This window comes from Chiloscyllium plagiosum, chromosome 26, assembly GCF_004010195.1.
Source record: "Chiloscyllium plagiosum isolate BGI_BamShark_2017 chromosome 26, ASM401019v2, whole genome shotgun sequence".
Classification (NCBI taxonomy): domain Eukaryota; kingdom Metazoa; phylum Chordata; class Chondrichthyes; order Orectolobiformes; family Hemiscylliidae; genus Chiloscyllium; species Chiloscyllium plagiosum.
The window spans coordinates 10,836,115-10,854,761 of NC_057735.1; the positions used below are offsets into that span (position 1 = coordinate 10,836,115).

The following is an 18,647-nucleotide window of genomic DNA, read 5'->3' on the forward strand; positions in this document are numbered from 1 at the left end:
ATCCCTCGAACTCAGCACCGCCTTCCTAACCTGCAATCTTCTTCCTGACCCCTCTGCCCCCACTCCACTCCGGCCTATCACCCTCACCTTGACCTCCTTCCACCTATTGCATTTCCAACGCCCCTCCCCCAAGTCCCTCCTCCCTACCTTTTATCTTAGCCTGCTGGACACACTTTCCTCATTCCTGAAGAAGGACTTATGCCCGAAACGTCGATTCTCCTGCTCCTTGGATGCTGCCTGACCTGCTGCGCTTTTCCAGCAACACATTTTCAGTACAGAGGAGGTTCACTAGATTGATTCTGGAGTTGAGGCTGCTGGTTTATGAGGAGAGACTGAGTAGATTGGGATTATATTCATTGAAATTTAGAAGAATGAGGGGGGAAGTCTTACAGAAACGTATAAAATTATGAAGGGAATAGATAAGATAGAAGTAGAGAGGATGTTTCCACTGGCAGGTGAAACTAGGACAAGAGGGCATAGCCTCCAAATTAGGGGGAGCAGATTTAGGACTGAATTGAGAAGGAACTTCTTCACCCTGAGAGTTGTGGATCTATGGAATTCCCTGCCCAGTGAAGTAGTTGACACTCCTTCAGTAAACATTTTTAAAGCTAAGATAGTTTTTTTTGAACAATAAAGGAATTAAGGAATTTGGTGAGAGGGCGGGTAAGTGGAGCTGAGTTTACGAAAAGATCAGCCATGATCTTATTGAATGGTGGAGCAGGCTCAGTGGGCCTCGGATGCTGCCTGAATTGCTGTGCTCTTCCAGCACCACTGATCCAGAATCGATGGGCCAGATGGCCTACTCCTGCTCCTAGTACTTCGTTCTTAGTTAGACATGGTCATTGAATCTATGAAAGGGTGTCACTTATTGGGCCTGCTGCTTGGATGCCCTTGATGAGCTGGTGATGAGTCCCTTCCTTGAACTGCAGTGGTCTACATGAATAAATACTTTGGTTCTGTTCCAATGGCGTGTTAGAAGTTTCAGGGGCACCATGTCACTATGGGCCTGAAACTGGATAAGGAAAGCCGTGATCTTTCCCCAGAGAGAAGGTCAGGCAGGATTTCATGACAATCTAGTCATTACACAGTCACCATTACCAACACTAGCTTTTAATTGAACATTTGATTGATTGGTTGTGTTTAAATTAACCAACTGAAATGGGAAACGAGCTGACATCAGCAGCTCAGAACACTGGATTACTAATTCAGTAACTGAATCATACTGTGCTGAGGTCGTGGCGCACAGATTTACCGGAGATTAAATCTTCCTAATCTCAAAGAGTTTAAACAATGTTGTGGAACAATTCCATCAAACAAGAAGCCAGAAGGTACACATTCAAGGTCAGAGAGGTTCAAATGTACTTTTTAAATAAACTTAGTGTGAGCTGACAAATTGAAGTGATTTGTCAGAGGGATTGTAGCAGAAAATAGAATGATCAGTCTCCAATGAAGCAGAGGCAGTGAAAAGCAAACAGTGATATGTCTGTCTTTGCAGGGAATGGGAGGGGGATGAGGTTGGGGAAGGTTGTCCTCAGCAGGAATATCTGACTGGCAAGCTTCCCTTTAATGAGTGAGAACTGAGCTGTGGGGGGCGGGGGGTGGGGGTTGGCATGTAAACATGAATCCTAATCTCAAATACACGCCACTGAGGTACAACAACCGAGTCCATGTGGCTAAGGTTGTGTTGGCATTATGGGTTTTCTACAGGAGAGAGGGTGCACTCTGAGAGATTCTGAGTGTGTTACAAGTTGGCGTTGAGTAAAGTAATGGTTCTGAGAGAGTTAATGTTGAAGTTACATTAAGATCCGACCAGTCTGACTATGTCACTTAGCCTAGAGTTGGAAAAGAATCATAGAACCCCTCCAGTGCAGGAAGAGACTATTTGGCCCATCTAGTCTGCACTGATCCTCTGAAGAACATCCCACCCTATACCTGTAACTCCACATTTCCCAAATCCACCTAACCTGCACATCTTTGGAATGTGGGAGGAAACCAGAGCACCCGGCAGAAACACACGTAGACATGGGGAGAATGTGCAAACTCCTCACAGATAGTTACCTGAAGGTGGGATCAAATCCAGGTTCCTGGCACTGTGAGGTAGCAGTACTAACCACTGAGCCAGCGTGCCACCCAGTCCCTATGGACACTGACATATCATCTCTGACACTTATTAGTCTTCATGATTATACCTCGCCAGTCAACGTGACTTGTGGCTGTTGCTACTGTGCAATAAACCAAGTATCAGATAAGTTGAGAAGTTAAGAAGAACAATGAGGGATCTTATAGAAACTGCTAAAATTCTAACAGACTCGACAGGATGAATGCAGAAACAATGTTCCCAATGACCAGAGAGTCCAGAAGCAGGGGGTCACAGTATAAGGAGTACAGGGTAGGCCATTTATGGGAGAAATGTCTTCACCCAGACTGCAGTGAGCCTGTGGAATTCTCTATCTTCAACTTGTTACACCAACTTGTAGAACCTCTCAGACCACATTCTGACAAAATGAAAGCCGTTGAGGACAAAACGTTAAAAGTTTTCAGGAAGAAGTTAGATCCATTTCTTAGACAGAAATTGACCAACGGGTATGGGGAGAAAGCAGGAACAGGGGATTGAGCTGGATAATCAGTCACAATCATGCTGAAAAGCAGAGTAGGTTCAAAGAACTGAATATCTACTCTTGCTTTTACTTTGTATGTTGCAAATGTCTTGGCTTATTAAGACTCAATTGTGGTTTACACAGCTGATTAGATAGACTCCTGAACCCAGCATAGATTTCTACTCACTGCTTGCTTTTTGTTCCTGTTATATTGTCCCACCAGGGGTGATCTAGTTTGTTTATGGATTTAGTTTAAAGAATATAAAGGAAGATTGGCGTCAGCTTTCTAGCCCAAACAGAAGTCAGAAGTTGCTCCCGCAACTAGAAAGCTCTATCTTTGGGGTCTCCTTAGCCCATGAGCCACCCAATGATAACTTGACCGAATATCTGGTCCTGAGAGCATTTCTGATTGATAGTTATGCTACTCCCATAAATCTCTATTTTGTTCGAGCAGAACAACAGTATTTGCAAATGGCACCTTGAGAATTCGGAACATAAGCCGAATGGATGAAGGAAAATACACCTGTTTTGCAGAGAATTCCAAGGGAAAAGCAAACAGCACAGGCATCGTGTCAGTCAGAGGTCAGTCGATTTTTTCCAGTCACTAAATGAAACTCCAGAAAACCTCATTTCTCTTTCCGAATGTTTACACACATTCTGGCAATCTCTTCCCTCTCAATCTCCGTTACATCCTTTTTGCATCCTCCTTTCTTGACTCATTTTTCTGTTCCTCCTATATTCTTACAGACGCCACAAAGATTACTCTTGCTCCATCCAACGCTGATATCAACCTTGGTGAAGATGTTGTGTTGCAGTGCCATGCAAGTCATGATCCCACCATGGACCTCACGTTCACCTGGTCAGTCAATGACTCTCCTATAGACTTTGACCTAATGGGGGAGCACTTCCATCGTGTTTCAATGGTGAGTACGCTTTCAAATTCTTTCCTGGCTTCACTCGTCATTGTTAGTACAACTTCCTCCAACTCTGCAGCTGTCCTGGAAGTTTGCTTTCATCTGATTCTGGCATCTTGTCCAAGCCCCATTTTAATCAGCCCTCCAAATGCAGCTTACCTTCAGCTGCCCTGAGGCCCTAAACTCTGGAATTCCCTCCTTAACTCTTTCCATCTCTAGCTCCGCTTCCTGCTTCTTTAAGTCAGAGACAAAAAAAGGAGGCTGGAAGAACACAGCAATCCAGGCAGCATCAGGAGGTGGGCAGATCGACGTTTTGGGTATAACTCTTCTTCTGGACTGGGCTGAATTATAGGAAGGATGTTGAAGCATTGGAAAGGGTGCAGAGTAGATTTACCAGGATGTTGCCTAGTATGGAGGGAAACTCTTATGAGGAAAGGCTGCGGGGCTGGCTGTTTTTGTTAGAGAAAAGAAGGTTAAGAGGTGACTTAATTGACGCATATGGGCGGCATGTGGGCAGCATGGTGGCACAGTGGTTAGCACTGCTGCCTCACAGTGCCAGAGACTCGGGTTCAATTCCCGCCTGTGTGGAGTTTGCACATTCTCCCCATGACTGCATGGGTTTCCTCTGGGTGCTCTGGTTTCTTCCCACAGTCCAAAAATGTGCAGGTTAGGTGAACTGGCCATGCTAAATTGCCCATAGTGTTAGGTGAAGGGGTAAATGTAGGTCTGGGTGGGTTGCTAATCCGAGGGTCAGAGTGGACTTGTTGGGCTGAAGGGCCTGTTTCCACACTGTAAGTAATCTAATTATACAAGATGATCAGAGAATTAAATAGGGTGGACAGTGAGAGCCTTTTTCCTCAGATAGTCATGGCTAGCACAAGGGGTCATAGCTTTGAATTGAAGGGTGATACTCGCTAACTTTAAGGGCATTTAATGGTTATTGGATAAACTTATGGATGATAGTAGAATAGTCTAGGATAGATGGGCTTTAGATTGGTTTCACAGGCCGGCGCAACATCGAGGGCATTTTATGTTCTAAGTCAGCCTTTAAAATCTACCTCTGACTGAGCTTTTGATTACTTACTCTAATATCTCCTCATGTTCTTCAATGTCAAGTGATAATTGGCAATGCTCATGTGAAACAACTTGGGATGGTTGCTGCATTAAGAAAGCTACAGGAATCCAGGTTGTTGTTGGTTGCCTGGAAATGAAAGAAATATAATTTCAGCAAAAATATTGTCGCTTTGTGGAAAGCTGGATCCCTAAATATGAATATTTAATGAACATCAGCATTAATGTACATAATGCACAACAGAACAATAAGTAAAATATTTAGAACTTTGCCAATCAATCATTTATTCAGCAACAGAATAATCTAGGTTAGTGCAACACACTTAACATTAATAAGATAGATTTTCAAATATCTAATTGGACTATAGCACTAGATAGCATTATACCTTCAAAAAATGACTCCTGGGGTAGAATTAAAAGTCATATAGAGTCATAGACTTATAGCGATGTACAGCATGGAAACAGACCCTACGGTCCAACCCAGCCATGCCGACCAGATATCCCAACCCAGTCTAGTCCCACCTTCCAGCACCGAGCCCATATCCCTCCAAACCCTTCCTATTCATATACCCATCCAGATGCCTTTTAAATGCTGTAATTGTACCAGCCTCCACCACATCCTCTGGCAGCTCATTCCACACACACACCACCCTCTGTGTGAAAAAGTTGAACCTTAGGTCTCTTTTATATCTTTCCCCTCCCACCGTAAACCTATGCCCTCTAGTTCTGGGCTCCCTGACCCCAGGGAAAAGACTTTGTCTATTTATCCTATCCATGCCTCTCATAATTTTATAAACCTCTATAAGGTCACCCCTTAGCCTCTGACACTCCAGGGAAAACAGCCCCAGCCTGTTCAGTCTCTCCCTATAGCTCAAATCCTCCAACCCTGGCAACATCCTTGTAAATCTTTTCTGAACCCTTTCAAGTTTCATAACATCTTTCGATAGGAAGGAGACCAGAATTGCACACAATATTCCAACCTAACCAATGTCCTGTACAGCCGCAACATGACCTCCCAACTCCTGTACTCAATACTCTGACCAATAAAGGATAGCATACCAAACGCCTTCTTCACTATTCTGTCTACCTGCGACTCCACTTATGGAGAAAGACAAATTGATTTGGAACAGTCAGCATGGATTTGTGAAGGAAATGTCACACAGACTTGCTGGAGTTTTTTAAGAGATCGCAGTGTAAAGGTAAGAGTGTTGATTTTGTGTACATGGATTTCCAAAAGGCACTTGACACAATGCCAAACAGCAGGCCTGTGAGGAAAGTTATAGCTCATGAGGTAAACTGGACAAAGCAACATACTGAGGGATAGAAAGCAATATTAGATGTGCAAGGGTAAATGGATATTTTCTTGGGCAAGATAAGGGTTTGTAGTGCAGTTCCCTGGGGGCTAGTGCTGGGACCCTTGATCATCCTGATATATGTAAATGATCCAATTCATGGTGTGAGGAGGCCAATTTCAAACCCTGCGGACAAAACTAGACTTGTGGGAATTGCAAACTGCAAGGAGAACAGTGTGAAAGTTCGGAAGTTGAGAAGTTGGTGAATGGCAGATGAAGTTCAATGCAGAGAAGTGTGAGGTGATGCATTTTGGTAGGAAGGACATGCAGAGATAGTATGAAATAAAGGGTATGATTCTAAAGGGTGTGTAGGAGTAGAGAGATCGCGGGTATATATGTAAGTGATTAAAGGTGCATGATATTAGGAAGAACTGTTATTAAAATATGCAGTTTTCTAGGCTTCACAAATAGGGGCACAGAGTACAAGAGCAGGGATATATGATGTGGTCACTTTACTGATCAAAGCAATTTGTCGTCTAGACAAGTGCAATGGGAAAGCAGAACCTGGGAGGAACTGGTAACACTAGCTAGAAGGGGCTGTCTTACAATTGTGTGTCTGTCCTTGTCACCTCCAATTGGAGTGACTAGAGGAAACTGGTGTCACTCTTTGAATGATACGGGAGGAGTCACTTGTGCCACTGTCTTATGGATATTGAGGTGTTTCTATCTTTCTACACACAGCGGGAAACAATTGGAGATCTCAAGATAACCAATGTACAGCTGAAACATTCTGGAATATACACATGCACTGCCCAGACAGTGGTGGACAGTGCCTCTGCGTCTGCAATGCTGGTTGTGAGAGGTGAGCTCCCTTACACTGAATTATTACAGTATTTACAATATACTAACCGGGCTATTCAGCTCCAATTGGTTTATCGAGATTTACATGTTCTCCAAAAGCCTCCTTCCATCTTTTGTCATTTAACCCAATCAGCACACTTCAATTTCTTACTCCTTCGTTCCTTTACTTTGCTTTCTCTGTTTACCTCAACTACTGCCTGGAGTGAAAATGGGAAAATTAGTGCAGATGCTTAAAATTATGAAGGGCTTTGCTAGAGTAATTAACCTGAAACTGTTTCCATTGTAATCAGATTTAACGTCGTTGGCAAGAAGTCCTTTAGGCTGTGCACTGTTGCAGTCAGGAGTGCACTGCCTCAAAGGATGGTGAAGGAGGATTCAAGTTACTAAATGGAATTTGATTGGGACAGAGCTTTTGCATGATCCATTGGAAAGAGCAGGGATGTAGACACTTTTTCCAAGAGTCATCGCAGGCATGATGGACCAACTGGCCTCCTGCTGAGGTTAAAAGATTGGGTGATTTATAAAAAAGGAGGGAAAAATGAAGTGTCATAGAGTTATACACCACGGAAACAGATCTTTCAGTCCAACTTATCCGTACTGACCAGATATCCTAAGCTGATCTAATTCTATTTGCCAGCATTTGGTCCATATCCCTCTAAACCCTTCCTATTCACATACCCATCCAGGTGCCTTTTAAATGTTGTAATTGTACCTGCTCCATCACTTCCTCTGACAGCTCATTTCATACACACACACCACCTTTTCTGTGAAAGAGTTACCCCTCAGGTCCTTTCCACTCTCACCTTAAAGGTATTCCCTCTAGTTGTGGATTCCCCTACCCTGGGAAAAAGACCTTGGCTATTCGCTCTCTCCATGCCCTTCATGATTTATAAACCTCTATAAGGTCACCCCTCAGCCTCCGATGCTCCAGGGAAAACAGCCCCAGCCAATTCGGCCTCTCCCTATAGCTCAAACCCTCCAACCCTGGCAACGTCCTTGTAAATCCTTTCTGAACCCTTTCAAGTTTCACAATATTGTTCCCTCAGCAGGGAGACCAGACTTGTACACTGTATTCCAAAAGTGGCCTGACCAATGTCCTGTACAGCTGCAACATGACCTCCCAACTCCTATACTCTGACCAATACAGGCAAGCGCGCCATATGCTTTCTTTACTATCCTGCCTACCTGCAACTCCATTTTCAAAGAACTATGCACCTGCACCCCTAAGTCTTTTTGTTTGACAACACCTTTAATGCCCTACCATTAACTGCAAATCCTACCCTAGTTTGCCTTACCAAAATGCACCGCCTCACGTTTATCTAAATTAAACTCCATCTGCCACTCTTCGGCCCATTGCTGCATCTGATCAAGGGAGTGCAGGGATTAGAAACTGAGCACAGATCAAACCAGTGGGGCGAGTGGATGGTTGTCTGTGACATGAATGGACAGGCTGGCTCTCAGTCTGCTGCTTATTAAAACAGCTCGACATTTAAATCACCGGGGACCTGGGACTTGATTTTCGTTTTTTTTAATTGATATCGGACTGATGTACATGAATCTTTCCAGCCTCCCTTGTTAATTACAGCTCTTTTTGATGCAAAAAATGTCACAGAGTTGTGACATATAATCAGCCGCATGCAGATAAAGGGCTGGTTACTTCCGTGAGAGCTAAACCCTCAAGGTCCAACCAACAGCTGGTGTGACAGATGTTTCCATAAGCTTTCAGGGTCACAAAGGCCTCTTTCATCAAATAATTAAAGGGGAAAGGGAAACCTTGGGAATTGCTTTTCATTCCAATCATTCTCTGAAGCTTTGTTTTATTGAAGAGAACAAGACAAAAACAAGATTTGATTGGGGTCTTTTTTTCTGCAAATGTCAACTGTCTTGCCAGCCTACAGGACTTCACAATGGGTGGGCGGTTCATTGCCATGGTTACTTTGAGAAGACATGTTCCAATGTTTGTACTGAGGTTACCCTCAGCTCTGCACATGCTCCTGACACTGGGCTGCCAACTCCGCAGGATCATCCGGGAGTCAACAGGATTGAAAGAATAATGTCTTGTGGCACGTACAGTTCAGGAAGGAATCCCAGAATAAATAATCCCAGTATTAATTAAGGAGAGCCGTTACAGATTTGTTAAAGGCACGGTGGCTCAATGGTTAAGGCTGCTGCCTCACAGTGTCAGGGACCCAGTTCACATTCCAGCCTTGGGCCACTGTCTGTGTGGAGTTTGCACATTCTCCCTGTGTCTGCATGGGTTTTCTCTCACAGTCCAAAAATGTACAAGTTAGGTGGATTGGCCATGCTAAATTACCCATTATGTTCGGGATGGGTAGGTTAGGTGCATGGGGAATGCATGTTAAGATTAGAGTGGTGCTGGAAAAGCACAGCAGGTCAGGCAGCATCCGAGGAGCAGGAAAATCAATGTTTCGGGCAAAAGCCCTTCATCAGAAGCTTGGGGAATGTATGGTAATGGTAGGGTGTTAAAAGGAGTGTTATCAAACAAAGAGACTTTGGGGTGCAGATGCGCGGTTCCTTGAAAGTGGATTTGCAGGTAGACAGGGTGGTAAAGAAGGCATTTGGCGCACTTACCTTTATTGGTCACAACATTGAGTATAGGAGTTGGCATAACATGATGCACCTGTACAGAACATTGGTCAGGGTTACAGGGAATATGGTAGGTGTCTGAGTGGGATGTTCTTCAGAGGGTCAGTTTGGACTTATTCGGCTGAATGGCCTGTTTCCACACTTTATAGATTTGGTTTTTTGTTTGCTTAAAGCACGTGGAATGAAAGGGAGCTTGGGTATGGAGTTGGCTGAAGAACAGAAAGTGGAGAGTCGCAGAGACGGTTCTGGACAAGGTTATAATAATATGTTCCCCTGGGGGCGACTGCTTTTCTTGGCTGACATTAATAAACTAAGTAGGCGTGCAGGATACAATTTCACATTCGCTGAGCACACAAAACATGGAAATATTGTGAACTATGAGCAGGGTGATGATAAAATGAAAGAAGACATAAGCAGGCTGGTGAGACACTCTTGCATTATGGTGAGAGGTTAATTTAATGCAGAGAAGTCTGGAGTGTTGCAATTTGTTAGCAAGAATGAGGAGAGGCAATGTAAAGGGTACAATTTTAAAGGTTGCAGGAGCACAGAGAGCTGGGGGTATACCTATTAATGAACCAATGATGTGTCCCATGAGAAAGGGGGTTTAAAAAGCCACTGTCGCCTAAACAAAAGCTTTAAAAGAAATTTAAGTTAAAATGTGATTTTGTAGAAGCCCTATAGTGTGAAAGCAAGCCATTTGGCCCATCAAGTCAACACTGACCCTCTGAAGAGTATTCTACCCAGATACCACCATCCCCCTCGTTTACCCTCCCCCCCCCTCCAATTTCTGTAATCCTGCATTTCCCATGAGGGGGGGGCAAGTTGGGTAAAGCTTTCAAAAGCAAGGATTTTATAGTGAACCTTTAAAACTCATTGGTTCAGCATCAACTGGAAGATTGTGTCTAACTTTATATACCAAGAACGTTTTAAGACATTAGAGAGGGTGCAGAGGTGATTCACAAGGATGGTTTCAGGGATGAGAAATTTCACTCATGTGGATAGATTGCTAAGACTGATGATGTTCATCTTCGATGATAGAGCAGATTTGATGAGAGATGTTCAAAATCATGAGGGTTTTGGACTGTGTGTATAGGGAAAAAATGTTCCCATAAAATACAGGAGCAGAAATTAGACCATTCAGCCCATCAAGTCTGCTCTGTCATTCCATCATGACTGACGAGTTTCTCAACCCCAATCTCCCGCTTTCTCCCCATAACCCTTGATCCCTTGGTATTCAAGACCCTGTCTCTCTCAGTCTAAAATATACTCAATGACCTGACCTCAACAGCATTCTGTGGCAAAATAAACAAGAGTCAGAGAACAAGCGTTTAAGGTGATTAGCAAAAGAAACAAAAGCGACAAGGAAGAATTTTATTTTTGCAGTGAGTGTTCGGGATCTGGAATATCTGAGAATGTGGTGGGGGTAACTTCAGTCAAGTCCTTCAAATGACCATTGTCTATTGTGAAAGGATTTACAGGGGTTTACAGTAGAAGTTTGGGAATAGACGAGGTGCTGTGACAGAGAGCCACAATGGATACAATGACCCGAATGAACTTTATGTGCTGTAGCCATTCCAGGAAAAGTTTTAAAAGAATCAATTTAAAAAATTAAATTTTGCTTACATTTTTGAGCTCCTCCGTTTATGAGTGTTAAAACTCTTGGAGCGTAGTTAGAGAGAAAGGCTATTTGACGGATATTCAATCAATCTTCCAATTATGTAGTGGAGAGTGCTTCTGCTCTCCCATTGGCTTATGGGAGGGGGCTGGCTGTGGTGATGCACCTATTGCATGTCCAATGACCTGGGGCAGTTGGTAACACAGTCAAATCTCCAAACAGATCTAGGAAATCTTGATGCCAATCCAGACCATGCAACTACCCATTGGTAACACAAGAGCATAAGACATCGAAGCAGAAGGAGGCCACTCAGTCCATTGCGTCTGCTCTGCCACTCAGTGAGATCTAATAGTCCTCAACTGTACTTTCCTGCCTTTTCCCCATAACCCAGGATTCCCTTACTGATTAAAAATCTACTTCTCTCAGCCTTGAAGATACTTAATGACCCAGCCTCAACAGCCCTCTGTGGGAAAGAATTCCACAGATTCACTGAGAGAAGAAATTCCTCATCATCTCTATCTTAAGTGGGTCACTCCTCACTCTGAGATTATGCCTTCAGGTCTCCCACGAGGTGAAATAACCTTTCTGCACCTGCTCTGTCAACCCCCTAAAGAATGTTATCTATTTGAATAAGGTCTCCTGTTATTTTCCGAAACTCCAATAAGTACAGTCCCAATTACTCTACCCCTCCTCAGAACAAAATCCCTTTTTACCTGGAGTCAACCAAGTGAACCTTCTCTGGACTGTCTCCAGTGGATAAGGACCCCAAAACTGTTCACAGTGTTCCCACTGTGGTCTGACTTGTATTTTGAATAGTATCAGCAAAACTTCTCAACTTTAATAATCCATTTCCTTTGAAATAAAGGTCAACATTCAATGAACCTTCCCTGTTACCCACTTAATGTTATGATTCATGCATGAGGATATCCCCAAATCCCTCTACCAACAGATTTCTGCAGTTGTTCCCCATTTAAATAATATTCAGCTCTTCTGTTCTTCCTGTCAGAATGCGTATCTCCCCATTTCCCCACTTGGACATGGTTCAAGAACAACTAGGGAAGTTTGTTTTTAATGGGATTCAATGAATAATTCTGGAATTGACAGCTAGTCTCAGTGATGGTGACCATTATAACTACTACTAATTGTAAAAATCTGTCACTATTGTCTGTTATAAAAGAAAATCTGCTGTCCTTACCTGGTCTGGCCTACATATAATCCAGACCCACAGGAATGCTGTTAACTCTAAATGCCCTCTGAAATGGCCCTGGCAAGCTATTTGGTTCAAGGGTAAATAAGGATGGGTAACAAATTGGAACATGACATAGAGACATATGAATAAGCAATTCAGCTCTTCAAACTCACACCATAGAACATAGAACAATACAGCGCAGAACACGGCCCTTGGCCCTCGATGTTGCACCGACCTGTGAACTATTAGATTAGATTCCCTACAGTGTGGAAACAGGCCTTTCAGCCCAACAAGTCCACACTGACCCTCCGAAGAGTAACCCACCCAGACCCATTTCCCTCTGACTAATGTACCTAACACTATAGGCAATTTAACATGGCCAATTCACCTGAACTGCACATCTTTAGACTGTGGGAGGTAACCGGAGGAAACCCACGCAGACACGGGGAGAATGTGCAAACTCCACACAGTCAGTCACCCGAGGCTGGAATTGAACCTGGGACCCTGGTGCTGTGAGGCAGCAGTGCTAACCACTGAGCCACCATACCGCCCAACTATTCTCAGCTCGTCCCCCTACACTACCCCAAAATCATCCATGTGCTTATCTAAGAATTGTTTAAATCTCCCTAATGTGGCTGAGTTGACTACATTAGCAGGTAAAGCATTCCACACCACCATTTAACATGCTCCTGGCTGACCTTATCCTGGTCTCAGCTCCACTCTCTTGCCTGCTCTCCATAGCCCTTTATCCTGCTTTTCATTAGAAACATATTTATTTATTTCTTGAACCTGTTGATTGATTCTATCTCCACTGTGCTCTGAGTTCCACAGACTCAAAACCCTCTGAGAGAAATAGTTTCTCCTCATCTTAGTTTGGAACCTACCTCCTCTGACTCTACAGATGTAGTTTTTTGAATGCATTCCGAGAATATCGGCATCACTGGCTGGGCCAGCATTTTCTGCCCTTCGCCAATTGCTTGTGGAGCAGTTAAGTGTCCATTATGTTGCAGTGGGTCTGGAGTTGCATGTAGGATGGCAGATTTTCAGCTGGGTTTTCCCAACAATTATTGTAACCATTGGATGCTAACTTCCAGATTTTAATTAAGTCAATTTCCACCAGCTACCATGGTGGGATTTGAACCTGGGAATTACCTGGATCTCTGGATTAATAGACTAGCACTAATATAAATAACTCTATCTCCTCCCCTTAAGTTAGGTTTTTAGAATAAAGAGTTGGTGTTGGTTCCAGACCAGATACAACTCCAGATTTGGTTGTTTCAGCAAAATGCAGTGAAGCTCATGTGTATCCGAGCCCCAGGAAGAAACTATTGCAGTTCCAGTTTGAAGTCCTGAGTGACATAACCCTATAGAGGTGTTAGACTCAGGAGGACTGCTATGAGCACGATATGAGAGGTACTTTGGACAATTTGAGAGGTACGAGGTTTGTTTTATGTGCTATATAAAAATCGTTTGTTTCTTATCGATTTGTAAAGGAGTATTTTGGGATTAATTGGACTTTACTTTCACAGTGTGTTTAAAACCTTTGAACTTGTACTAAACACAGAGGGTTTGGATTGTTCTATTTTATCTTTGTTTATTTTGTAAAAAAAATCTTCAGTTTTGATATTGAAGCAAAATCTATTGCATTGTGTGCTTTTGTTTCAGCAAGAGACCACTTCATTAAAACCAAATGAAGGAAAGTCATGATCTACCAAGCTAGGTCACTGTCTGGGATCTGACTTTTCCATTGATAACGGGTCAGTTGGGGCCAGTTTATAATGATGATGCAATTAAAACAAGCTATCAGAATTCGCAACCTAGTTATACACAAGCATTAAGATAAAAAATAAAGGCTAAAGTAATAACATGATTGCATAATTATGAATATTTCAGTATGCAAATAAATACAGCAGGCTGGAAAATGTGGGTCTCCAAAATTTACAGCATAAAAAGGAAAGGTCTACTTAATGTTGAATTTCGTTTGAAAGCACATCAATCACGTTTCATCAGGGTGAGTTCAAAATAATTGGCAAAAGAATTAGTGGGAAGGTGCAGCAAAATTTTCTGTTAATTTTTCAAGCAAACTAAAAATGTGATGTACTATTCCATTGCATCTTTCATGAAACAAAGAGATTTCAAAAGGGACTAATTTGCACAGTTATGGTACATAAATAGGGATTTGGGACCAAATTAAACAGCTATTTTAACAGATCAACAAACACATTATAAGCCTAATGGCCCATTTTTGTGCTGTAAGATTCTACAAACCTAAGGCTGACAAAAAAAAGAACATTGTAAATGCCAGATACCAAATATTTCACAGAGAAATGATAGGCTCATTGTTTCAGCCTGTTCCTGTGCAATTATACTTATTTCTTCCAACCCCAAAGTTAAATCTTCATTCCCCAACCACATTCTAGAAGATTATATTTTGTCTCTTGCTTGCATCCCAGTGCAGTTGTTCCAAGATATCTAATATCTTTTCCAATTCTAGATATGCTTGCATCAATGATTGTAAATTCTCATGCCTAAGCTCTGAAATGCCCCCCCCTAAAATTCTCATTTTCATTTCCAAGTCCCTTATCATTCTCTATCCCTATATCCCCCTCCAGCATCACAACCCACCAAGCTCTCTGTGTTCCTCCAAGTTTGGCTTCTTGAGCACCTCCGATTGTAGTCATTCCCACCATTGGCTGCCAATGCATCTAGAAGTCTCCACTCTAAAACTTTCTGCCTATGAGAAATTCCTTAAAACCCACCTCTTTGTCCATATTTTTGGTCACCTAGCTTGATATATGCTGTTGTATCTCAGTGTCAAATTTTGTCTAGTAATTCTCTTGTCAAGAGGCTTTTGGACATTAAAGGCACTACATAAATGCAAGATATTGTTGTTTTCCAGGTCCACCCGGTCCTCCAGGAGGTGTTGTGGTGAAAGAAATTAACGATAGTTCGGTGCTGCTGAGTTGGAGCAGAGGCTATGATAACCACAGTCCAATTGGCAAGTACATAATACAAGCCAGGACATCACTCTCTGATGAATGGAAGACTGTCAGAACAGGTACAGCCAGCACTGTACTAGATATATTTTCCCTGTTTAAAGGCTTTGGGGGTGACGATACTATTTGTATTCGTTTTTCAGAGACAAAGGCAAACGCGTTAATGTTTTATTAGTCACATTGTTAAGTTTGTTAATGTCTTTACTTAAGATTAGGAGAGACAGATGATGGTTATTAATTACATCCATAGAGGCAGGGCTGTTGTGGTGCTGTGATAATGTCTCTACCTCTGAACCTGAAGGTCTATCTCTGAAAAGGTTGATTAAAAGGAATCCACATGTAGGGGACAGCAGGGACAGTGGGTATGGGATGAAAGGTGTGAGGTTGAGGAAATCAATATGTTCTAAAAGAAAAGATACATCTCCTGTTTTCAGTCTTGTCCATTGGCTTGAAATCTATTAACCTTGGTTATAGAGGCAAATTCTCAGAACAAATAAAATGTTACTGAATTTTAATTTTAATTTTAATTCAGGGAAAGGTGCACCCACACTTCCAGCTTTGGCAATCCAAAAAATATGAAGTTAATCATTTTTAGCAATGTTTCACACATGAGACTTTTAAATAGGTATTCGTCATATTATTTAAGGGAACGAAAAATAAAAGTTGTCCATTGACTTGGGAAACCAAGAAAATAAAAAAAAAGTATAGTTAAAAGCACTTTAGCAGCTGCAACACTGTCACTCATAGAAACCATGATGTGGAGGTGCCGTGTTGGACTGGGGTGGACAAAGTCAGAAGTCACATGACACCAGGTTGTAGTCCAACAGGTTTATTTGAAACCACAAGCTTTCGGACCGCTGCTCCTTCGTCACTTCACCTCATGAAGGAGCAGTGCTCCAAAAAATTGTGATTTCAAATAAACCTAGCATCGTGTAACTTCTTACCAGTAGAAAAGGATGTCATGGAGAAAAATGTTGTGGACTGACCTTGCCATTGTGAAGGAATTGTTGGAAAGAAAAGAGATTGCTAAATAAAACAGATTGAGACAAGCTATCAATTGTCAGATTATTTCACCTAGAAAAGTTCTAACCCGAAGAAATGATTAGATATCTTCAAAGTGGAGCAACTTGGGTTAAAATTAAAAAATGGGATAGTGTGTTATCAGAATACAGATGGTAATTTTGTCTTTAATCACTTTTGTATTATTTCTGCATGTGAAAAAAATTACTTGAAAAGAATTGGGAATACAGGATCTATTAATGATTGGTTGAGTTATTCTGTGCAATGTGAAGGATGCATAAAACACATTTTGTTTTAAGTACTCATGAGAAGTCTGAAATTAAAAGTTGGAATTGAAACAAAAGAGGAGAATCTGATCCTTTTGCCTAATCTCTTAGGAGAATCATCTTTTTCAAGTTCTTCAATAACTGCAAAAAGATTACTACAGTTGCTGGAAAAGTATTGAAAACAAAAAATGCTGGAAATCGCAGCAGATCAGGCAGCATCTATGGATTTTATTTTTGTTTTCAGAAGATTAAGTTAGTCTCTTTTTTGTTTTTGATTGTACTTGTGGTGGTTTCATTTCTCATAAAGGGACTGCCAAGTCCACCCTCCACACTGTTGAGACTTCAAGTGCAAATGTGTTATGAATTTTCCCAGTGACTGCACCGTACTGCCAACAACCAGCATGGTTGTGGAGGTGGGGTGGAGAGAGATTACTGAAATCAATCATTTTAAATTCACCACAGCAAGATTTCTAGCTGATCCACACAAAAGACCAAAGCAAAATTTACCAGGAGCAGCTTGTTGGGAAAGTAGACCTTTCTTTTATCTGGAATAATTGGCTGTGGGTGGCAGTGCGGAGGAGGAGAATGCTGTTTGTTTGTTTTTTTGTTCTGCTGGTGTTGCATCTCATGAAGATATTGAACTTTCAGATGCAGGAGAATGTTCAAGGATTCCCAGACCTCGGGCGAATGTGTGGGCTGAGGCAGCAAACCCAGCCTACACAGCACTCCCAGATTGCCTTACAGATTCCACACACTGAAGGTTAATCACCAGGCAACTGCTACAACCAAGAACCCAGAGAAAAATTAAAGGGCTTGCAGAATTAAGGGCAGTGAAAGACCCATTTATGTTCTAATTTTGTTTCAACACGTCATTTGATTTGAAAGCTATGGCTCAGTTTGTGCCCACTGAAGCCCCTCTCCAGATACATAATCCAAGGCTGGTTAGAGATAACGTGTAAAGGTATGGGGACAAAGCAAGAAATGAGCACTGGATAATGATGCTCAGTTGAAGCACTGGTGTAGATAGGATGACCTCTTTCTGTACAGTAACACTTCTGCAATAACCTTTTTTTTGTAATGTGTCAATGAGATTGTGGGTGTCATTGGCTGGGCCAGTGTTTATTGTCCACTCATATTTGCCCAAAGAGGCAACCACATTGCTGTGGGTCTGAAGTCAAACGTAGACCAGACTTCCTTCCACAGAAGAAGTTAATGAATTGATTGGGTTGTACAACAATGGTTATGCATCCATGTTGAATTTGGGCAGTGTTGCAGAGCAGAAAGACCGAGAGATTCAGGTACATAATTCTTTGAAGTTTGCGTCACTGTAGACAGTGTGGTTAAGTAGTCATTTAGCATGCTTGCCTTCTTTGCTCAGACCTTTGAGTAAAGGAGTTGGGATGTCATATTGAGGTTGTACAGGACTTTGGTGAGGCCTCTTCCAGTGGGGATCACTGGTCCAGTGATGTTAGCACTACACCACCACCACCCCAGCAATGAGAGCAGGCCGCAATGTTGGAGTTGTGATTTTTCAGATGACACGTTAAACCAAGACCCCATCTGCCTGCTCAGATATAAAAGATCCCACTGATGCCAGATGAACAGGGGAGTTATCCCCAGTGTCCATTCCAATATTTATCCAGAATTATAAAAATAAATATCCGACCATCCTGAGGGATTTCGGCAGGGTAGATGTTTCCACTAGTCGGACTCTCTTGAACTCTCTTGGGATGTAGTTGCAGAATAAGGGATGTTATTTTCAAAGTGAGATGTGAAGGAATTTCATCTCCCAGAGGGTAATGAATATCTGGGACTCTGTACCCTGGAGAGCTGTGGAGGTTAGATCACTGGTAGTATTTAAAAAGGAGGGCGATAGATTTTTGAACTATCGAGGAGTTGAAGGCTATGAGGAGCTTTCATAGTAGAGGAGTCGAAGCCTGGGACAGATCAGCCATGATCTTATGGAATGGTGGGGTAGGGTGGGCTTGAGGGGATGAAGGACCTAACTTGCTACTATTTCTTATAGTCATCGAATTATAGGGTCAGACAGCATCGAAAGAGACCCTTTGGTCCAATCAGTCCATACCGACCATGTTTCGAAACTAAACCATTCCCCACTGCCTGAACTTGGCCTATATCCCTCCAAACATTTCCTATTTATGAACTTATCCAAATGTCTTTTAAACATTGTAACTGTACCTGCATCCACCTCTTCCTCT

General features: G+C 42.3%; 1 protein-coding gene across 2 annotated transcripts in view; it reads left to right on the top strand.

Annotated features, from left to right (window-relative positions):
- cntn2 (contactin 2) overlaps positions 1 to 18,647 on the top strand; it is a 226,451-nt gene that overhangs the window by 173,229 nt on the left and 34,575 nt on the right. For both annotated transcript variants that reach the window (XM_043716481.1, XM_043716479.1), the window contains 4 exons: positions 3,052 to 3,179; positions 3,345 to 3,520; positions 6,616 to 6,736; positions 15,046 to 15,204. In XM_043716481.1, the coding sequence (XP_043572416.1) occupies positions 3,052 to 3,179; positions 3,345 to 3,520; positions 6,616 to 6,736; positions 15,046 to 15,204 (584 nt within the window). The remainder of the gene's footprint in view (positions 1 to 3,051; positions 3,180 to 3,344; positions 3,521 to 6,615; positions 6,737 to 15,045; positions 15,205 to 18,647) is intronic.